Here is a 21,595-nt window from a genome sequence, read left to right as displayed (position 1 = left end):
AACATCCAGAAGATGGCACTGCAAAATTCCATAGGTAGAACAAGAACAGTTGTTTTCTTTTGAGAGAACACACATTACGGCCTTTGTTTATCAGTGACAATAATTCACCTAAGCTTAGCGTACACTCTCCAAAATACACTGTGAAAGAGGCAGACCAGACTGTTGTAACAGCTCAGCCATTTTAGCTTTTTTCTGGATCCCAAACTGGGCTCTGTCGAGATCCTCCTAAAAAGTCTATCCAAATGGAGAGACATTCATTTAAATATATGGACCATGACTCCCCAGTCCCAGCCTCAGACGTCAACCACGGGCACCTAAGGCAGCAGTCTCGCCGCCGTGTCTCAATTTTAGCTGCCGCAAGGCTCATGTCAGCTCGCAAAAGAAAACAGAGCGAAAAAAATGCCCTGGGAAAAACATCAGTCTCTCTACTATGAGAGGGGAGTGCGAGGCTAGGCGAGGCGAGGCGACGCAACGCGGCAGGGATTTGGGGAGTCATTGGAGGTTGGAGAAGGTGCTGCAGTGTTTTTCTGAATGGGAGAGTGAATAATAAGGAACGCGTTGGAGGTACTTCCACTTCAGGAACTGATTTTGGGGAGGCGAGGGGAGCCCCTCGGCAGGCCAGTGGTCTGTTTTCTCTTTTTTTGTATTTTTTTAAGGGGGGGGGGGGGGGGGGGGGGTACTACAGCACACATATTTTAACCTCCAGCCCCCACGCCCCCAGAGCTGCAGACCAGAGGCCAGCGAACAGGGCAAGCATTGTGTTAGACGCCTTCCCCACACGGCAATCAAACGCTGCTGCTCCCCCCCATACAAGAATAATACCACACACCCAATGCGTGAGGGAGAGAGAGAGCAAGAGAGACAGAGAGAGAGAGAGATAGAGAGAGAGAGAGAGAGGGCAAGAGGGGAGAGAGAGAGAGAGAGAGAGAGAGAAAGTGCCAAGAAGTAGAGGAAGGAGTAACAGAGAGGATGAAATGTGGCATGTGAAAAGCGGTTGAAAGAAACTTCCCCTTTTCTTTGGCTTTGTCTTCCTCTCATCTGTGGCGTTTTATTCAGCTGGACAGGGAAACCCATTTTAAAACTGTCAGACCACTCTGCCTGATTACTGTATATATATAATATATTTAAATATATATATGCATCGAATATGTATCTGTATATCCAGCTACATGTGTTTGTATAGTAGGTGTCATTCATTGCTGTGTATATTATGCTGTGTCTTGACTCTTGTATGAAGTTTTGTATGCACATACATAGGTCTGTATATCAGAGGATCAATATGTGTGCACATGCATGCATGCCTGTCTACACTGATATCTACATACAGTATCTACATCAATATGCGTGTGTGTGTGATTGTGTGTGTGTGTGTGTGTGTGTGTGTGTGTGTGTGTGTGTGTGTGTGTGTGTGTCTGTGTGTGTGTGTGTGTGTGTGTGTGTGTGTGTGTGTGTGTGCATGTGTGTGTGTGTGTATATCCACACTGCATGTGTCTCTGCATGTGTTTTTTGTGGAAGATTTGGCCTTTTCGGCTGTTTGTTTGGACGCGCTCTCCCCCAGAATAACAAACAGATCTCAGTGATGTGACGGGAGCAGGGGAGAGAGAGAGAGAGAGAGAGAGAGAGAGAGAGAGCTCTTCTTCTCCACACCTCACATCTGCACGCAGTCTGTTTCATTACATAACCCATCCATCTGCATCTCGTTCCAGTGCTCCTCTCTCTGAGTGATGGCCGCTCGGATGTCCCTTCCTGCTCTTAAGAAACGAGCCCAAATCCCAAGAGAAATAAATGCCTCGGGTCGCAGTCATAATAATGGGTGACAACCTTTTGATTCAGTTAGCGGGCATGGCCTCCATGCCAACCCCTGGGCTGGGCAGTCCTGTCATCACTCACTAGACAGAGGGGAGGCACGCAGACCAAAAACCGCAACCTCTTAGAAATACGCCGAGCGTACTATTCACACTCCTCGGAAGCCAGGTTTGGGGGGGTTTGTTCTCAGCACCACACACAGACCGAAAGGAAGGCGAGATGACCCAACCGGCGTGCACTAACTATAGCCACACACACACACACACACACACACACACACACACACACACACACACACACACATGCACGCACACACACACACACACACAGTGAGAGAAAGCACAGCCCAGTAGCAGAATATCTATCAGCGACAGACAAGCTCAGCAAAACCCCCACACTCGGGTGCTAATCTGCCATTTGTGGAGCCTCCACTTCTTATGAGCGGAATGGGAAAGGGAGGAATGGAGCGGAGCAGAGAGTGAGGGCAGACATGGAAGAGGGTGAAAGAAAGACAGAGTGGCTTGCGAAGATGGAGGGGGAGAGAAGTGGATAGAGAGAGAGAGAGAGAGAGAGTGGAGGGGTTGGATAGGGGAGGGAGTGAACACCAGGGCCCCCTTAGCACACATGTTTATGGTCTGCATAAACTATCGAGGGACTCCCAGCGTCCCCAGTGCGACTTATCACTCCCGTTGCTGCTTCCCGTAAATCCAGGCGGTGGGCCTGCTGCTGCCGCGCCTCGGAAAAAACGAGCTCTCTCGGCAGAACCCGTCGGGCCTTCCATCATGGCCACCTCCAGCTATAAAACACACCTCCCCACCCTCCCTGCTCTCCACGGGTCCTGATGCCTCCAAAGCAGCACCCTCGCCCCCTCTCTCTTCTCTCTGGATCCCCGATGGGGCTCGGAGCCTGTGGCACGATCCAGCACATGTGGTATCAAACCTTCCCGACTTTCACCCGGCCGCGATAAACCCAACAGCAGTCCTCCGCCTTCTCCCCGACAGACTAATTTGAGCAAATTCTCAAATTGCGGCCAAATTGAAAGCACATTGGCGAGTGGGCGGCGATCGCTTATAAAAATCTGGATAAGTGACCAGCAATGAAGGCGAAATCACACACATGCACACCACACACACATGCACACCACACACACACACACACACACTTACACACACACACACACTCAAGCACAAGTGTAACCACGGCTCTCCTCTCTCTCTCACTACCCCTTCCCCCCACCTTACTGTTTGCAGCTGGAAACAAAAGCCCCACATACACAGAGAAAAGCCTGCTGTTCGCATCGCTTTCATATTCCCACCTTCGGTCAGTGTGTGAGTCAGCACAGACCATGCAGCTTCTCATATGGACTGTGTGAGTGTGTGAGTGTGTGTGTGTGTGTGTGTGTGTGTGTGTGTGTGTGTGTGTGTGTGTGTGTGTGTGTGTGTGTGTGTGTGTCTGTGTGTGTGTGTGTGCGTGTGTGTGTTTGGGAAGGGGGGGGGGGGGGGGTTTGGTTGTCCCTGCCCAGCTCCAGTGTGTACAAGCTTAATGACACTCAGGAATGATAATCAGACTTTGAATAAACACAAGTAAACGCGCATAATGTACACAGATGTGTGTGACATGATTACGCTGCAGACACACAAACACACACACATGCACAGATTACTCACACACTACTCACACATACGCTCATACACACCCACACACTCCCACACACACGCGCACACACACACGCACACACACACGCACACTGCCCAGTGTCAGGTCAAGTGGGAGCCGCAGGACCAGACACTTTGCAGGCCGGTAATCACTAAATGCTTCCAGGGTCTGCCGAATGGCGCGGTGTCTCGGTAAGCGGGTAAGCTGGGAGCAGTCCTGGCCCCGCGTGAGCAAAGCCAGAGGTCTTTGCTCTGGATGCTTTGCTGCTTGTCCCTGATTGTGTTTGTTTGTGTTACGGGAGGAAAAAGAGATCGGCTTTGGTTTCAAATCGCAATCCCCGGGGTCCGAAGACCAGACCCCACCCCGACACGCACGTACTCACTCACTCACTCACTGTGACACACACTCACACACACACATACATCTCCATAAACATGCCCGCCACACACACGCAAACTCTCTCTCTCTCTCTTTCTCTCTCTTCTTCTCTCTCTCACACACACATACGCATACCCCATGTACACATAAACACGCACACACACAAACATTCAGCGAACCTAAATATTCCTCCAAAACGAAGTGACTGGCCAGGAAGACATGAGACGAAAGAAAAAAACGTTTTCCCTCCTCTCCTCCCTTCTTTTTATTTTATTCCACTTGGGCCGCTGTCCAAGGCAATTTCAATCGCAGAATGGAGGATTCCGAAGCCCACTTCTTCTTCATCCAAAACACACAATAACTAAATCAAAGGGAGAGTGGACGATGGAGCACCGATGCACTGCACCTAAGCCCACGTAAGTCCTGAGGCAACCATCCCTAATGAAAACTTGCCTTCCCTCCCTCTTTTCTCCTCTGAAAAAAAGACGGAGGGGGAGGTGGGGGGGGTGGTGGCAGTGAGAGACACCAAACTTTCTCCTGACTCTGTACAATGGGCCCGTTATGTGTGCAGAGCTTCCACACACACTCTTGGCCCTTGCCACCGACAGAAAACCGTTGACACCCACGGAATAAAGTTCCCATTACATCACAGCCCTGCCCATCAACTGTTTTTTTTCTTCTTCGTCTTTTGCTTCTTCTTCTTCTTCTTTTTTGGACTTCTTTTGCTTCTTCTGCGTCTTCTCTCATCGGAGCCCGCTAGAATCGTCAGCTCAGTGGGGACTCCACCCGCGCTAAGTGTATGTCATAATGTTAGCGGCGGCCAGCTGCAGCCTTGTGCCGGTCTGAAGGCGCATGGCGTCAGAGGCTGACCTTCACAGGCGTACAGTACACAGTCGCTGGCCTGAGAGGATCAGTCAGAGCGCAAAAGCCCCTGAAACTTCTCCCACGGTGCTTGCATTTTTTTTTCATTTTTTTTAATGCAAACAAAACTTGATGCCCGCATTTATGCAAACAAAATCTGCAGCGACTAGGGAGGACTGCCGGTCAGCACTTGGTTTGCATCTCAGCGCTTGTTCCTTTTTCCACATAGCTTCCAGAAAATGGACACGTGTGCACAGATGCACCGTGTCTCCGAGACGGTTTGCTTATAGATGGCATTAGCATTACTGAGCTTTATGCGCTGGCCAGTGGCTCTTTTGTAGCAAGCATGGGAAGCAATAATAGCGAGAACAGCCTCTGGTAGAAATATCACAAGAAACTGGAGGAAAGAAGATGATGAGAGCGGTGGAACACGAGCCAGGACAGGAAGAAAAAATAGAAAGAAGAAAAAAAAAAGACAAGAAGAGGGGAAAGAAAAAGAAAAAGATGAAGAAAGTGAAATTGGTGGAGTTGCCTCCACTGTAAATTAGGGATAAACTTTCCCGTGCCGAGGCAGGGTAGGGGAGGGCCTCGCTGGGCTCCCGAGGCTATGCACCTGGGCCCCCTCGTGCAGAGCAGTATGTGGTTGCGGGCACTCGGACGGGGAGAGGGTTTTGGACAGGATGGTTATCTACGGGGGGAGGGGGGTTGGGGGGGGGAAGGAGGGATAAATTCTTCATGGTTGCCTCTGCTTTGCCAAAGAAAGCAAAACCCCTCCGATGAAATAAGCAGGAATCAGTCGGGATGTGAAGCGGACACTTCCTGGTGCGTAACTCGAGCAAGGAAAAGAAACCTTGATACCTTACAAGACACGATAAAACATGTCTTTGACTCATCACTACATAGACATCCCTGAAGGCCAATAACCCTCTCTGATGAGGAACGCCACCACAATTTCGAAGACCCCTCGACATTGTCGACAGCCAATATAAAAAACAGTAATGGTCAATCTGATGGTATTTTAAAGTGAATCATAATCCTAAATGAACACATTCTCGAACATCTTAAACAGTAGTGACTAGGTCGCATTGGTGTCCTATACCCACAAACAGGCTCAGTGCCCATCATGAGTACCCATGTTTGAATCTGACTAAAGGTCATTTACCGAACCCACTCCCCATTTCCCTCTTCCACTCATTTGCTGTCCACTCATTGACCTATCGAATAAAACCCTACAAAAAGCTCCAGAAATGTAACTTAAAATAGAGGCACAGTGGTGGTGAGATGATGGTGGCACTTACTGTCCCTGAGGTAATTGAGATGTGAGAGCAGGACTTCTGCGTTGTAGGCTGTGGTGAGCCGCAGGAAATCCTCCTTGCTCATCTTGCACAGCTCCTTGCCGTCCGTAGTCTGAAACATGGCTGTGTCTATCTCCACCAGCCCGTACTCCTTGATGGCCCACTCCAGCCACTGCCGCACATGATCCGGGGACCACAGTGATGGATCTGACAAACAAACAAGCAAACAAACAAAGCAGTTATCTAGACGATTTAAGCAATAGGCAAAGATACTGACATAAATCTGAGATTAGCAGATGGCAGATTAATCTATGGCATGAGTCTGTTTCTATCCAGAATATACAGTATACTCTGTTTATTGGATCAGTCATAGTTCAGGCTGAAGTCTATGAAGGGCGTGGTATATTTACGAAAAAGCCCCCATACACCTCTGCACTTGCCCTGAATATCTCTGAAGTGCCTCTGTGTTTTCACTATGGTTAGGAAAACCATTTTGATCTATAAATTGAATCCTCTGTACTACTAGGGCAGGCTGTTTATTGAAACTAAGAATATGGGGAGACATTTCTAGATGGTTGAGTGAAGCAGGAAAAAATTGCCAAAACACAAATGGTACCAAAACAGGCTTACTAAGAATAGGAATGATGGTCAGTCCCACTGAAAACAGTTACGAAAGACGACATTCATGGCCTGTGATACAAAAGCTAATGCTGATAACAAAATCAGCTTGTCTTTTCTCAAAGTCAGTTTTTAAAACTTGTTCCACTCATTGTTGACTTTCAAGAGCAGTGATTACCCCAAAAAAAACATCCAAAATATCACTCATAAACATCTGAAGCTGACTGTGTGTGTTGCATCAGTTGGTCTACAGTACTGAAGCTATGTTGCGTGTTTGCACTGCCAATCTGTTACGAGTCAGCCAGAGGCAAATTAAACTAGCTAAGGCATCACACAATATTAACCCATGACCCTGCTAAAGCAAAGCTGAGGTAATAAAAGCATTTATAGTAAATTAGCACATTTATGACGATTAGACATGTTTTGAGGTGAGCTGCCGAAATAAGGGTACTGAATTCCACGAATGAAGCACACACTAACTAAGCACATAAAACAAAAGACTAAATTTATGACCATGTTTATAAAAATGTCATCTGTTGGAAGCACATATGATTAGATGGTTATTACCTGCTGGGACTATAACTCTTCTCTCATTGGTGGTCATATTCGGTGGGGGCGCGTTCTTCTCGTCCATGTAATTCCCATAGCCCATCTGTGTAACGTCTGAGCCTCCCGCCATCTTATTGCATTTGCCCACGCTGCAGTCCACCGGGGACTCCCTGGACACACAGACACCACAGGGTTATGCATTACTGATCACTATAACATACACTCATCAAAGCCAGACAGACAGACAGCAACTGTAAGAACTCTAAGAACTAAAGCCATAGAGCTCTGGCATTGTACAAGATCGACACAAAGACTGATGCTTGTTGATGGTATGAGCTGCGCATCAAACACGCACACACCTATAGGCCCCTAAATAGGCTGGAGTTTGACTGTAGGGATTTGTTGGGAGGACAAATAGCAGTTTCAAAGTTCAGGCCCATTTCAACACTGACCGAGTCAGATAGGAAAAACAAAGGAGCATCTAGACAATATCAGCCCTTCCAAAGTGACTACGTAATAGCCACAGAATCACTTTACTGCAAGACCAAAATATACTAGCCTATTTATTTAATTAGCTCATGGATAACAAGGCAGTGATTCTCCTTTGGACCAGTTTTTTATTAGACTTTAAATAGAAAGAAACAAGAGCATAAATGGCCAGGTTAACCACAAGTCGGAAAAAAGATAGGTCAGTGCATGTCAAAATAGGCATATGCTCATTCAAACTGGCACTCTCAAACACAAAAGCTGAAAACTGATTGGTTTAGGCTGCTGGCATGAATAACATCACATTCATGTCCTACCTGGAGCCATTAATGTGGTCATATTCGCGCTTGACGTTGACCCGGGCCGGCTGGTTAATCCACTCCTGTTGAGGGGGCAAGGGGTTGATTTTGTGTGGCTGTCCATAGTCCTGTGCACTGGATGCAGTCATGTCTGTCTTGGGTAGGGGAGCAGCAGCAGCGTAAGGAGGCTCAAACAGGGACTGGTCTTCACTTACCACTGACAGCGCCTCCTAGGGACAGAAGGGAGAACTGTTAGCACGACATAACGGGGAAAAAACATCTAATATCAAGCACATCCTAAGTTTCTGGCTTGCAACTGTGAAGTGAGCACAACCATATGCAGCCTACAAAATGCTATCAGGTTTGACAGGAAACAGAAATTCATGATCCAAAGTGTTAGATTCTGGCTTATGCTGTGTCTGTCATTCTTCATGTGGTCATAAATTATTGTCATCATGTCTGCTCTCAGAGAGGCCTTGAACATCAGATCAGTTTTTAACTGTGGAAAAAAGAAACAACATGAAGACAGAGGAAAAGACAACAGGGGCCAGTGAGTCCTGATGATTCATCAGAGGTCATTCCTGCGTTGACCCCTGTATAGCAGCAGCTCAGCTGGAATGATGTAGCTTTATTAAACAAAACAAACGCACAGACAGGCCCCCTCTGAAACCCAGTGCTTTTCCCCCTCTGATTTCCGATCATGCTGTAACCGTGCCATGCCGTGTTCACACACACGCGCGCCGTCTGCGTGTGCACTTGCCACTGCCTGAGGAAACGGTGGCATTTTTCTTTTTCATTCTTCCCCCCTCCCCCATCATTCACAACTTTTAGCTGATAGCTATTCTTTTCTCTCTCTCTCTCTCTCTCTTAGCCTGCTTCCCTTACTGAACCCCTTCGAAGCCAGAGAGAATGAAATATATTTCCTCTCACTCGTTCTCTCTGTGTCAGAACCACCTGCCAAGACCTGCACCTGCTCATATCCACAGCCTGATACCCACCCATAGCCCTGTCCATGCCGTGCAAACAACAGAGGCATCACTAAGCACCAATCATCATCGTCCCTCAAACATTATAGAAAAAATCCTGTCCATTTCAACGATAGGAGAAAGACAAACATGCTAACAACATTTTATACAAATAGATAGATGGGTGCAACACACTCACATGTTCACTCTTCCATGAAGTACCATATTTCCATAGCATTCATAGTGATCTTTTCTAGCAGTAGAGAATAGAGGTGGGATTGATATTATTAGCTTAGCCACAGTTTTCCTCTAATTTGCAGTTACACAGAAAGACAACTCATGATGCGAGTCTTCAGCGGTCATGCTTCGTCACCGCCATGCTGACCTTCTGAATCTACAGACTTTGTTGTTAATGCTCGAGTCTAGTCCAAGACCTTTGTCACTCTTAAACCAACTACATTGATTTGAACAGCAGCGCCAACACTGCCTGGTCCAGCAAAACATCATCTCCATTCTCCACTATCACTATGGCGCACGCCACAGAGCTGGTGCACGATAAGTATGGAGAAGTGTAGGAATGCCTCGCCTGTGCCAGATAAGGGCAACACTGCTATTATGACTGTTGCACGTTACTTTCTCGGAGGCATATCAGCCACCACCATGTAATTCATGATTGGCAGTCATGCTTTCCCAAGATTACAGTGGGTTTTAAAAATAGGAAAATCTAATTCCATACATGCACAGTGCAGCGAAACAACGGCCCGAATGGGAGAGCTGCTGTACGTTGGCATGGCTCAGACAAGGCCTCTTTACCAGGATTACGTACGGCACTTCTGCACCCAGAATCTGATGAAACTATCCAGCCATAGTAAGGCAGGTTGAGGAGAAGAAGAGACACCATAGCCTGGAGGGTCAGACTATCTCCAATCAAAATACTTAAATGAATATTTTCTTCTCTAAACAATTTCACCATGAAAAGATCTATTGAATATTTTGGAACTGCAAACAGTAATATTCAAGGAATATCACTCATTCACCTAGTGTTATAAACATTTCCACAGCTATTGGTACAAGAACTGGAAGGATTACCTGATTAAATGTCTAATGACATGACATTTCCCTGTGAAATAAAGAGGGCTTGTGCAAATGATTTTGCAGTCTATAGGGGCAGGTATAAAATATGTGGTGGCTGCCAATCCTATCAGAGGTACTTCCAGTGAGTCATATGGGTAGGTTAGGGTGGATTCATCCTTTCCACCCAGGACACATGCTAGTGGTGATGCAGGAGGCATTCCTGTCTTTTGTTTGGGGAGGAAAGGGAAACCTGACGGGAAACTAGATTGTGCTGAGCAGGAAACTCTAAATGACTTGATACCCCCCCTCCCTTGGATGAGTGGCCTCAGTACAAAGTACAACAGAGAAACAACCTCAAAATATATAACAGGCTAACTGAAAACACCTTGCAACTATTATTACTATTACTATTATAATTATTATTATTATTATTATTATTATTATTATTATTATTATTATTATTACAGCTCGATTTATTACAGGAATTTCCAACCAGTTTGAAAGCCTGTGTGTTTTCAGAATTTTATATGACTTGTTTTCCTGTATAGTCTATTTCATTATGCACTGTTTTTCTGTCTGAAATCACAACAGGTGGTTGAAAATCAGATATTCAAGACGAATGAGCCCCTGGTCCCCAAACACACACCACCCTAAGAGTCTAAATACTTTAACCACAGGAACTCTCGAAAAAAAATGTTAGGTTATTTTTTTTTTATACATACTTCTTGGGGATTGTAAACAGACACAAAATAGACACTTCTGACTGATGCAGACCAACTTCAAACATGACAGATACTGAAGCAATTTCTTACAATATAGGCTAAAAGTGCCTATTTCCGTAACGAGGCTCTCTGGGCGCAAGCCTCACCTGGCCATTCACCGTAAAACCAGGCTATGATACCATGATCTTTACTTTTCACACACGTTTAACCACGTATGCCATTTTGCAGCAATCTGTGAACTGCGCGGCTAACATTCAGATCAAAACATGCCAACAGTGATTTCCGCACCTCTTAATCCAAAAATACGATGATTTGACCACAACAACACGTCTTGTCCTTACCCTCATGAAATACCGCCACAATCATCAAAACACGGCAGCTTTACGTTTAGAGCACTTATAGCACGAGCACTTATAGCATGCACACTCGCAGACGTTGTCTCTGAACAAAGTCCTATCCTTTACATCACCGACAGATATCTTATTTGACTTATTGTGGGTGGGCTCGGCGTGATCGTCTGCGTTTTGACCCGTGAATGGTGAACAGATCCCGGGCGCGGTGCCACCACTATTGCGCAGCCACATCGCTGTGCCCACGCTACATATCTTTACTAACCCACGCATATATCTAGATCACTTATGCCGCAACGCATATTTCTGCTACATCCCATAGGCTATTCCATGGTTTTGCGGGTAACGTATGTGTATCTGTCTGGTGGTGAGGAACGTACATCCATTTCTCCAGCAAAATAGCATTTTTTTCCAACTTAATCCCAGACGTGCGTCTACCGTCACTGTGCGCTTGGTCCAAATTCGAGAGTAGATCCCATCTAACGGTCCGGCATCTCCTCGCAGTTTTTCAAACTTTCATCAGAGTTTCGTTGTTAAGGAAAAGGAAACATGGAAGAAAGAGGAAAAACGAAGGAAATCTAGCGGTAGCGCGAGAAGTAAAAGTAGAGTCGACTGGCGAGCTTTGCGCTGCTAACCGACAGAACAACCCGTACAGTCAGGAGGCGCAACTCCCGAAAAGAAAGCCTCCACAAATTCGAACACCCCGTCCTCCACCCTTACCTTAATAGTTCCGTCCATTTTGCGCAATTTTCAGTGGACCCCAACAATATTCCAAACATGACACGATCCTGAATTAATTCCAGCCCCCGGTATGTCTCGGAGAGAAAGAGACAGTTAACCGGATGGTTTTTTTCCTCTAAATTTGGGAAGTGAAGTCACTGCTCTTGAGAAGGAAGCAATGTGTGTCACTGCAAAGCCCTGCCTTCATTACGGCACCAAAAAGCAGGATACTTGTCCCAAGGAGATAAGCGGCGAAAACAATGGAGTTGCTTTCCTCTTTAGATGTTTGTACTTGGAAATATTTACTGGATGCTTGCCATTCCCTTGCATTTTGAACATTCGCTTGTTTGTTTTCACTGAACTATCAGGAATTCCAGTTTCTGTGTTCTCATTTTAATTACCAATTCAATTTTGTTTAATTTCGCGGAAATACTTCCATAACACAATCAAAGACAGCCAAGATTATATGAACATTTTACAACTTTTTTGCTGTTTTGTTCTAACATGCTAGTTCACAGAGCTTTAATGTCTATTTCAATTTGACGTGAATTACACGACTGCAAAGTTAACATTTGTATTTTCTCCTCAGGCACTAGTTTCCTTGGCAAATGTACGATAAGATATAGAGATATAACTTTCAAGGCCGACAGATGTCCTCCTTGACAGTGTAGATTAAAGACCTGTAAATCAAAGGAGAGAAATACAAATGTAAGGTACCTGTGGCGGAGACTTGGGCGATCTAGCCTTTATAGAGGACGTCCAATGCTCTGTAGTTCCCTTGAAATACCATTAATGAAACCAAGCCCGCAGCGCCCCAGACACGGCACTGCACGGATCTGCTCTACACGTGTGCGTCTGCTATTAAGCACGGGGGTGAAATATGATGGATTGTACACTTCCAAGATTTATGCTCTAGGTTTGCATGGGAAAACGGCGCACGAGTTGAAAAAAGTTGAAAAAGAAAACAAAGGCTGCATATGCTCATCTTCCATTATGATTTTATGTGGTAACTGCAACCACTCATCAACAGATTAAAAGTAGGCTATTCATATGATAATTATCTGTCTTGCAGATGACTTTACTGCTGTTTATATCACTGTTATGAAATATTCTGCTGTTACTATAAGTTCGTGGTATGCTGAAATTGAATATGTTGCGGGGGCAATATAGAAAGGATTTGTTAACTCCACAGAGAAACGTTCTTCCTCTCACAAGCAATGCTTATATGTCCGCAGACCCCACCCCCATGCGTTTTCTCTACCTTCTCAAATAGCCCTCATCAATTCAGGCGCATTATTTCAGCGCAGATGCTAGACATGGAGCCAGCGCGGAACGTGACCAGACCCCAGACCAAGAGGGCCGTGCCTGAGGGAGCGGCTGCACTTCGGCGAAACAGAGCCTGCGCCGCCGCGACTGACAGACGGCCCGGCCTGTCTGCTCACGACTTGGGGGTCTGCTGGGGGAGAGCCCCCCTGGAGACCACCACATCTGGATCCTGCTAGGGGTCAAGGCTTCTCCTGCCTGAGGCTAGCGCAGCGCAGCATAATTAAGGGAGACACCTTGTTTAACCATTTAGAGGCTGCCTCTTTACTCTGGGCAGAGTAGGCCTACAATCCTCTTTTTGAAGCAATTTTATTCATCCAACTTTCATATAATAGACCCATTCAGGTAAATCGTGCAACTGTTTACAAAAGAGGTGCCTTGTTCGGTTCCTATATACATTGAATGCCCAAAATGATTCTAAAGAAATTGTCAGTGGATGTGTATGCATTTACGCTTTTACGCACTGCATTGTTCAGTGTAAAATCTACCAAGGCATTTTGCAACCAAGGCATTTTGCATCCAAGGTAAAATATTTTTCCTTGTGAAAGAGTGATACCGTTTCATGGAGGGGAGGTCTTAAGGGTCGAAACATGTGTTTCCCTAGAGGGGGAGCTGAGGGTGCACTATTGCTTTAATTAAAACGACATTATCTGGGACCAAACGGCGAGACGGTTTCTACATACATAGAAGGGAGGTTGTGCGATGAAAGAGATGCTGTAACCAACGACCTTATAACTTTTCAATCTTTAAATATATCCCTCCAAAAACGCTTCAAAGTAGACTTGCTTCACTAGGTAGCCTACGTCTGCCATTGTATCTTTCTCCACTGTGGCAGATGTTGACTATGATTTCAATAGCACACGACAGGCATGGATATCCAACCCATAAATATTGTTTTTTCTTTCTTTAAACCTCCACAGTCCTACCTACTTTTTTGAATGTAACCAATGTTTTGATGGACCATGGCCTCTTGTGTTTATGTGGTTTGACAACCAGCCACCAAAAATCAACCATAATCAGCCTCATGAACGAAAGGGCAGAAGATCTCTCTCAGAACCATATTAATTATAGGGTATTGATATGACAGTTTTCTGACATACACAGCAGACATGAACTGCAGTCAACCCAGCAAGAAGAGATACTTACAGGCTATATAGGGATGTATAGTTTTGCCATCAGTTTAAACTCACTATTGAAATCATAGAAGAACATTGCAATTCAAGCTTAATTCATGTTATGCTGTCTCTAACTGGTCATATAAGAGGCCTACATACCAGGTGTTACAACTTCTAATCCGTATGCACTTGTAGGTAATGATGAATGCACTGGTAACAAACATTTTCGAAGGCCAATAAACAGAGGCGCATTGGTTTATACAGCGAGCCACAGAACATCTGGCTCGACGCTGGAATTTGACAGCCAGACATTTCTTCCAACCACGACCTGTGGGAAGCCAGTAGCCCCACACTATTGGAAACGGAGTGAAGTGGGTGGAATCCACTGGGGTTGGGTTGGGTTTTGAAATGGTTACTCTTCGTCACCCGCAAGAGCTCGCGACAAGGCCAACAAAGGCTTCCTGGCCGACTTCAAATTGGCAAAGAACAAGTCATAGGCTACATGCAGGCCTATAATAATAACAATAATATATTATTATTATTATTATTATTATTATTATTATTATTTCATTCTAGTAGGCTAATTGGTTTTGTAACATCCAGTACTAATATTTTGCTTACATGGACCACATAAAAAAAGGCCTGATGGTGACAAACTTAAACACCGTAATGAAGTCAAATAAATTCACTCTTGTGACAAACGTTTTTAGACATATTATTTTAACCACGACACAGCACTGATATGGATCACGCCTCTCAGATTGTTCATTAGACTTGAGAGTTCTAGTAAGCCCCTTCCCCTCTCCTGGGCACAGACAGAGCCAAAGTAAAAATACCGAAGGCAAAAACGGAGACTGCTGCACACAAGTCCAAACTGTCTGGCCCCTTGCTCGAGGCCATAATTAATTTGAGATTTATTTTTATTGGAGAGCCCGAGTCTCGCCTGGCCTTAACCAAACAAAACCACAGCTAAACCGTGGATTCGCTTGAATGAAGCAGAATATTTCTCTAAAACTGGACTTGAGGCGTGCTTGGGTCACACCAATATCCCTCTCGCTATACAGGACAAAGAAGAATATGATTAAGACGGTATTCACATAGGGGATTGTTTGTTTTCTGGTTAGGCTACTTATAGTGAATTCACTTTCATTTTGTATAATTTCTAAATATTACACGGTGAAATGATGCGCATACTTATTCCAACATTTCATCTAGAAAAAATATATAATTCAATTCAAAATAAATAGGAAAATAGATTGTGTTTTTTTGTTGACAGAAGACGGTCTGCTGGCTTTTCAAATGGTAGTTAAAGACGATTTCAATGAAAATGTGCTTCTAAAACTTTCCTTTGCAGCCCAGTGTCCCCCGAAACAAATAAGACACTGTTCATGAGTTTCAAACGCAGTGCCCAAACCGAAACTCGGCCTTTCTGGAGAGCAACAAAAATGATATGACTGCATGAAAAGATCCCTTATGTGGAGGGCAATACGTCTCCATAACATAACAAGTCACTGCTGGAAAATATGTTGATTGTAAAGATATAATGAATGGCTTTGCCAGGCACAATAGTTCATTTTCAAGGAGCCGTCCACATGCACGCGAGTGGATAAGCTGAAGGAGTATGATATGGGATATTGCATGACAGTGTTGTCTTTGACATAAATAGACTGTGTAAATATTCCCTGTTGCTAGATAAACCTACCTGGTTCAAGGAAAATGGAAACGTTCAAAAATACAATAGGCTACTAAAGAAAAAAATCAACCAAGGGAAGAGTTGCAGTGGTGAAGTTCCATGATCATGTAAAAAAAAAAAAAAACTTTATCTAGCCCCTAATTTCTGTGTTTATTATGATTTAAAGATGAGGACAGCCTGAAAAGTTGTTTATAGGCTGTATGATCACATTGTCTGATTTAGCAACCAGTCTTTTATTCCATAATTTCCATGTTTCCCAAGATATGCAAAACAGTCTCTTGAAAACCAAGTTGCCATTTTACAATACTGTCATTTAAAACGAATAGTCAGTGAAAACAAAAAAGAACAATAATTAATGGCCCAACTTGTTATCCAACATTACCTTATCGTAGGGACGATGCTGTCTTACCTTGACGTAAGACGATGTATCAGGGACGGTCTGAAACATTGTCATTGGACAAAAGGCCGGAAATGTGAAGTTGCCGATTAACGCCCCTGAAAAAAAATGTATCATTAATTAGATAAAGTCGTTATGTATGCTAGATATCACAAACTACGCCTCTGTGTAGGCTATGTTACTTTTTTAACTGCAACCATCTTAATACAGAAACACATGCTTTAGGTATCAACACGAAACTCAGGGAACAAAGATATTTAGGATCTTGGTTTCATTTTATAGACATTTGCCGCCTATATTAAAATCCTTTACGACATGGATGGTCTTTTGGTTCCATTTTTTTTAAAGACAGGCATATAATGTTACCACACGCTGATCCATAGCCTATCAGTTTTGCCATTATCCCAACTGGTTTGCCATAGGTCTATGACCAACAATGAGTATAGCGGTTTATCTTAAAGACCAACAGTGGATAGGCAAATCAACCAAACTTCATATTCATATAAAATAATATGATATTGGAGATTCATTCATCCATTCATTCATGCTTTTATTCATTCATTGATGGGCGTAGGCCATCTCTTCACCATTGGACGTCTGGCTTTCCTTGCAATTTCCTGTAGCTCTGCATATTTTTGCAGCTTGTGCACAATGCAAGTTTTCTTTCATAACGTTGGACAACAAACTGGCATCCCCTTCCTGTCTTAATAGCAAACAGTTGAAGTCCAAACCATAACTCTCTGCCTATCCACTCTTAAAGGGGAGCAATAACGCACGAGAAACACCTTGCGTTCCTTTAAATGCGACCATGCACTTCCATCAAAACAGAACGCAAGGGTCGCCACTGGTTCATAAACACTTGATGTTGGCTATTAAAATACACGCACACGGACTGTATTCACCTTTTCTGGCAACTCAATAGACCTTTTTGTAAACAAGCTCCTCAATTTAGAGGGAATTTAGAACACTCTACATAGACAGAGTTGCAGTTATTAAATATTAATTCCCGATTTGTTTTTTAATATTTCACAACTAGATACAAGTAGCCTATTGTTATAACTTTGTAATTACAACCGCTAAATCACTAACTTCATTGCTGATTATGGTTATTAATTCCTCACATGAAGGTGTTATGGTAGGATTGGTCGATTTCAACTGGAATAAAAACGAGCTGTGCTAAAGTTCTAGCTCCAGCTCCCTGTTCTGTTAGTCCTGAGGGTAAGCACATATTGAAGCACTTTTCGCTTTAATAAGCGCAGCTTACAAAGTCTGGGGTGAAAGGGCACCTCGGGGACGGTGTCTTTAGCCCTTCCTTCGCTTTGCAATTATGAACAGGCTTGCACTAGCAGTATTTAACATTCCGTACAAGGCCAGAGAAACGAAAATAAGTCATCTGCTTGACAAAACACAACTAAATGAATCATGTAAACGAACGGACGTTTTATTTGCTGCTGTGGCTAAACTTCACCACAACTACTACACTGCTCACATGGTTCAGTCTTACAGGCAAGTTGTTGCAAAACAGACTGAGCGTGGAACTGATTCGTCAGCTTTACAGCATCAGTCAATGCTACAGCAGGCTTCTTCATTTTTAAAAACTGCAGACCATAAAGGATCAAGTAGCCTATAAGCTATTACATCCATGAGATGTGTTTGAGACATGACTACAAAACACCAGTGGGCTTAACAAAGTAGAAGAATGAATGAAGAATGCATAAATGTAGCAACCTAACATGTAATGACAACATTTGACCATTTTACATCTAAAATATTCCAGATATCCACTAAAGCAACCAACTTTGAAATACATCAGACTACTACAGACAACACGTTTGTTTTAGGCTTTTATGACCACATAACCTATGCTAGGCTACTGTATAAGATATTCATATTCCCAATCATATATTTCCAATGCAAAAGGAAAGGGGGGAGGGGGGGTACAAATATGTACTCATATTGATGTAGCGTAGTAATCGAAAATATTCCTTCAAAAACCTTAAGTGATCGGATGGGCTAACTTTGTTCAGAATAAACGTTTGTTTACATTTCTCATTTCATTCATCCCACCAATCCACCCACTCCCACCCCCAATTAAAAAAAAAGAAAAGACATTGGCACTGTTACAAATCTAATTGCAAAACCGAAGCCTCTGCATTTCTGCCATCCAACCTGTAACATAAATAAACGATTCTAGAGGCTTATAAGGTACATAATATATATAGTTGCAGAGAGGTACTGTGTTAGACTTTGGGCTCCTGCAGGCATAGGCAGGGTTCGCCTCATAAACTTTCCCAAATGCATCCAATTTCTAAACGGTAAAAGAGCATAGAATTCCGCAGCTGTACCCAATTAGGCGGCTCGAGGCTCGGGAGGACTGTTAAATAACTGCGCCGACTTTCCTCTGAGACAGACCGTGGGCCGAGAGCCTCTAGTGTTACATTTTAAGCATCCTACCTCTCACGACAGAGTGCTGCTATCCATCATAAACGAGACCAAAACGATTATTTCGAATAAATAGCCTACATTCTGCCGTGCCATTGCATTCCAGCTTCAACCAATGCTGAAACTTCAAAAACACATCTACCATCATTTTTTTCACAAAAAAGTCTACGAAATAACACGGAAAACGAAGCTTTTACGTTACAAATCTAATATAGTGACACGCTGCACAGACGTAGCCTACTTCCTCTACACAAATATGACATTTCATATGACATGGCTTAATGCAGAGAATTTATTTGTTCAAAACAAAACTATCTCTGTACACTTCAATTCATTCTAAGTATAGTAACCCACAACACAGGATACTTAGGAAGGCTAACAGCGTTTTGACATTGGTAAGCCGTTTCTTTTGTCACTCACCTGCCCCTATTTTGTCAGTCGAGTCTTTCGCTTTAATTAGTCCCAAATTTTAAAATTAGTCCCGTAAACAAAAGTCGTTACCATGGATGACAGTAAGTTATTTTGAGAAGCCGTATGGAGAGGAGGATGTATGAATGGGAATGCTTCAACGATGAGAGAGCAACCGGTCGGCAACCAATGAGGAACAAGGGACAAGCCTCCCCTTGCTTCTAGTGTAAGAGGCAGACCAAGCTGCAAGTCCATTGAACCATGAAATAAGGGAAATCTAACATAAATGGTAACAGCACCATAAAAAAACAAAAACCTTGAGGCCCCTTGTTTCCCATGGAAAGACAGCCCGCAGTCTATTCCACGTGTTAAGACACCTATTCTAAAGGTCATATTATTGGCACTGGTTTATAATATTGATTTTATATGAGATTAAACGTTTAAACTAGAATAAGATGTCAATCACCAGTTGTCAGAAGAATGGTGATGTAAGGGAATATAGCCAACTTTACTCTCTATCTTTTGTTCAGGAACGGATTATATGCATCGATACTCATATTGTGCATAAACCTGTTAAGGTAATAGGCTAGGCTACTATTTGTTTATATTTTCACTAATCGGTACATTTCACCTTAATGGATTTACTCAGGCTACGTCTATACTTTCAGGGTGAACCGTTGTTGATCAATACCTATTAACGCACGAGGAGCGCACCATCAAGTCTTATCACAGAAGCCAGATAAAGCACTAAAACTTGTTTCACGATCCCTACTCGTCGTGATGGATCCCCAAGGACTCGGCGGCTTCAACAGGATCCCCACTTCACGGCCTCGTGACGAAGACACGCGTCTCCTGTGAGCTTTCCTTTCCTGTGTGCCTGACCTTGCTCAGTTCACTAACTCCATTTCCGACGCAGTGCCCATATCCTCGGCTGCAGAGTTCCTTCGAAGGAAACAGGCCAATTTACAGTGAAAGCTGCCCAAGCATGAGATTTTAGACTTAAACGTGGCCTAGTTGATTTAGCCTAACTTCCGAGATCACACAGTGTAGCATCTTACTGCTGTATTTGTAGGTAAGGTAGGTAAGGTAAGTAGGCTACAAACATGTTTGTTTTAGAATATGATGATTCATTTGTTGACTTGATAGAAGACAGTGGTACAAAGACCATGGTTGATTACAGAATAATTGATAAAATTGACTTTATATCTTGCCTTGTAGTCTATCTATCTATCTATCTATATATTCTTTAATAAAAGAGGATGGCAAATGTTTCTTTGTTGGAGTTCAAAACTCCAGTTCACAGTGTACTGTGGGGTCCACCCTTGCTGAAAAAAAGTAGTTCAGTAGCTGGTTCACTGACATGCTGCAAAACATGGCAGCAAATATTCATATATTGTGCTTTGAGTATGTCCCTCCTGTTATTTTCCCTGCTGTGGGCCATAAACCAGTATACCCAGTACAAACAAAAAAAAGACCAGTATTACACAACATAAATGATTGTTCAACAGAAATCACCACTTTGAAATCAAGCAGTAATACATGTTATATGGTATTACTCTGTAAAACTGTAACAGGTTATGTAATCCTTTTCTGCTGTGAATTGTAGGCACTTGTAGGCAAGGATTAGGGGATAATGTTGGCACACTGAAATCCCTTGTCTTTGCATTTTGCTCCAGTCCTGTAAGGCTAAGATAACTCTTAGATGTAATGTTAAATATATTTCAGATTTTGGGCTAATTTGTGGCTCTTTGTCTCTAGGTTATGCACACATTCATGGTCAGGTTTATAAAGAAGCAAATTATATCAGGGATTTTTAAAGTGTCCTTTAATGTGTACATGTGGATTAAAAAAAGGAAACAGAGGATTTGACAAGTGCATATGTCACTCTTTTGTAAACTTCTGCTGAAATTCTTGAGATTAACACAAGCTCTTTTCATTAATCAAAAGATGTTTTGCATTTGAACTTGCACGGCCACGTGACATCCCATGAACAATGACCGGAAATGGCAGCCCCTGTCAGACAGGAAGGCTGTCCGATAATTGTTGACTCCAGAGTGTGTTTGCTTATGGCGACATTTAATTACCTCAAGCCCTGTGTGCAATGCTGGTGTTTTTCAGAAACACTGGCTGAACATTGCTGAGACGCCAAAGTGTATTTGGGGTGGACACAAGCTAATCAGTGGCCCAGTAGTTAAATGGTTTTACAGCTAAGGCAAGGACTGATCTTGACAACATAAACTCGGCTAGTGGGAAGTCAGTAAAGCAACAGTTCAATAAAATATAACTTAACTTAAAAACAGCTAATCTGTGACAATGGCTTTACAAGAAAACAGACAACTATATCTCATGCGTATCTTTATAGCATATCCTCATGAGCATCCTCATCCAAAAGATGTGATGGTGGACTTTCTGTTGCACTATAGTTAGAATGACCCTTT

General features: G+C 43.6%; 1 protein-coding gene and 1 long non-coding RNA gene across 6 annotated transcripts in view; one reads left to right on the top strand and one right to left on the bottom strand.

Annotated features, from left to right (window-relative positions):
* LOC121683806 overlaps nt 1-3,207 on the top strand; it is a 9,290-nt gene extending 6,083 nt beyond the window's left edge. Inside the window, exon 3 of the long non-coding RNA XR_006022916.1 lies at nt 3,188-3,207. This is a non-coding gene — a long non-coding RNA (uncharacterized LOC121683806). The remainder of the gene's footprint in view (nt 1-3,187) is intronic.
* Nucleotides 1-19,312, bottom strand: part of fli1 (Fli-1 proto-oncogene, ETS transcription factor) — a 30,400-nt gene extending 11,088 nt beyond the window's left edge. The window contains exons 1-5 of one of the 5 annotated variants that reach the window (XM_042063637.1): nt 19,170-19,312; nt 16,293-16,405; nt 7,967-8,178; nt 7,182-7,333; nt 6,000-6,203 (exon numbers count right to left, since the gene is read on the bottom strand). In XM_042063637.1, coding sequence (XP_041919571.1) covers nt 6,000-6,203; nt 7,182-7,333; nt 7,967-8,178; nt 16,293-16,364 — 640 coding nt within the window. In that variant the 5' untranslated portion in view covers nt 16,365-16,405; nt 19,170-19,312. Of the gene's footprint in view, nt 1-5,999; nt 6,204-7,181; nt 7,334-7,966; nt 8,179-11,050; nt 11,373-11,439; nt 11,712-11,779; nt 11,946-16,292; nt 16,406-19,169 lie in introns of those variants that run through there. The other 4 variants (XM_042063638.1, XM_042063639.1, XM_042063640.1 and 1 more) reach the window with 4 other exon arrangements.
* Between the last annotated feature and the right edge of the window lie 2,283 nt (nt 19,313-21,595).

Source organism: Alosa sapidissima, chromosome 15, assembly GCF_018492685.1.
Source record: "Alosa sapidissima isolate fAloSap1 chromosome 15, fAloSap1.pri, whole genome shotgun sequence".
Taxonomy (NCBI): Eukaryota; Metazoa; Chordata; class Actinopteri; order Clupeiformes; family Clupeidae; genus Alosa; species Alosa sapidissima.
Note: the sequence above shows the minus strand (reverse complement) of the source record. Positions and strands in the feature narration are given on the sequence as shown.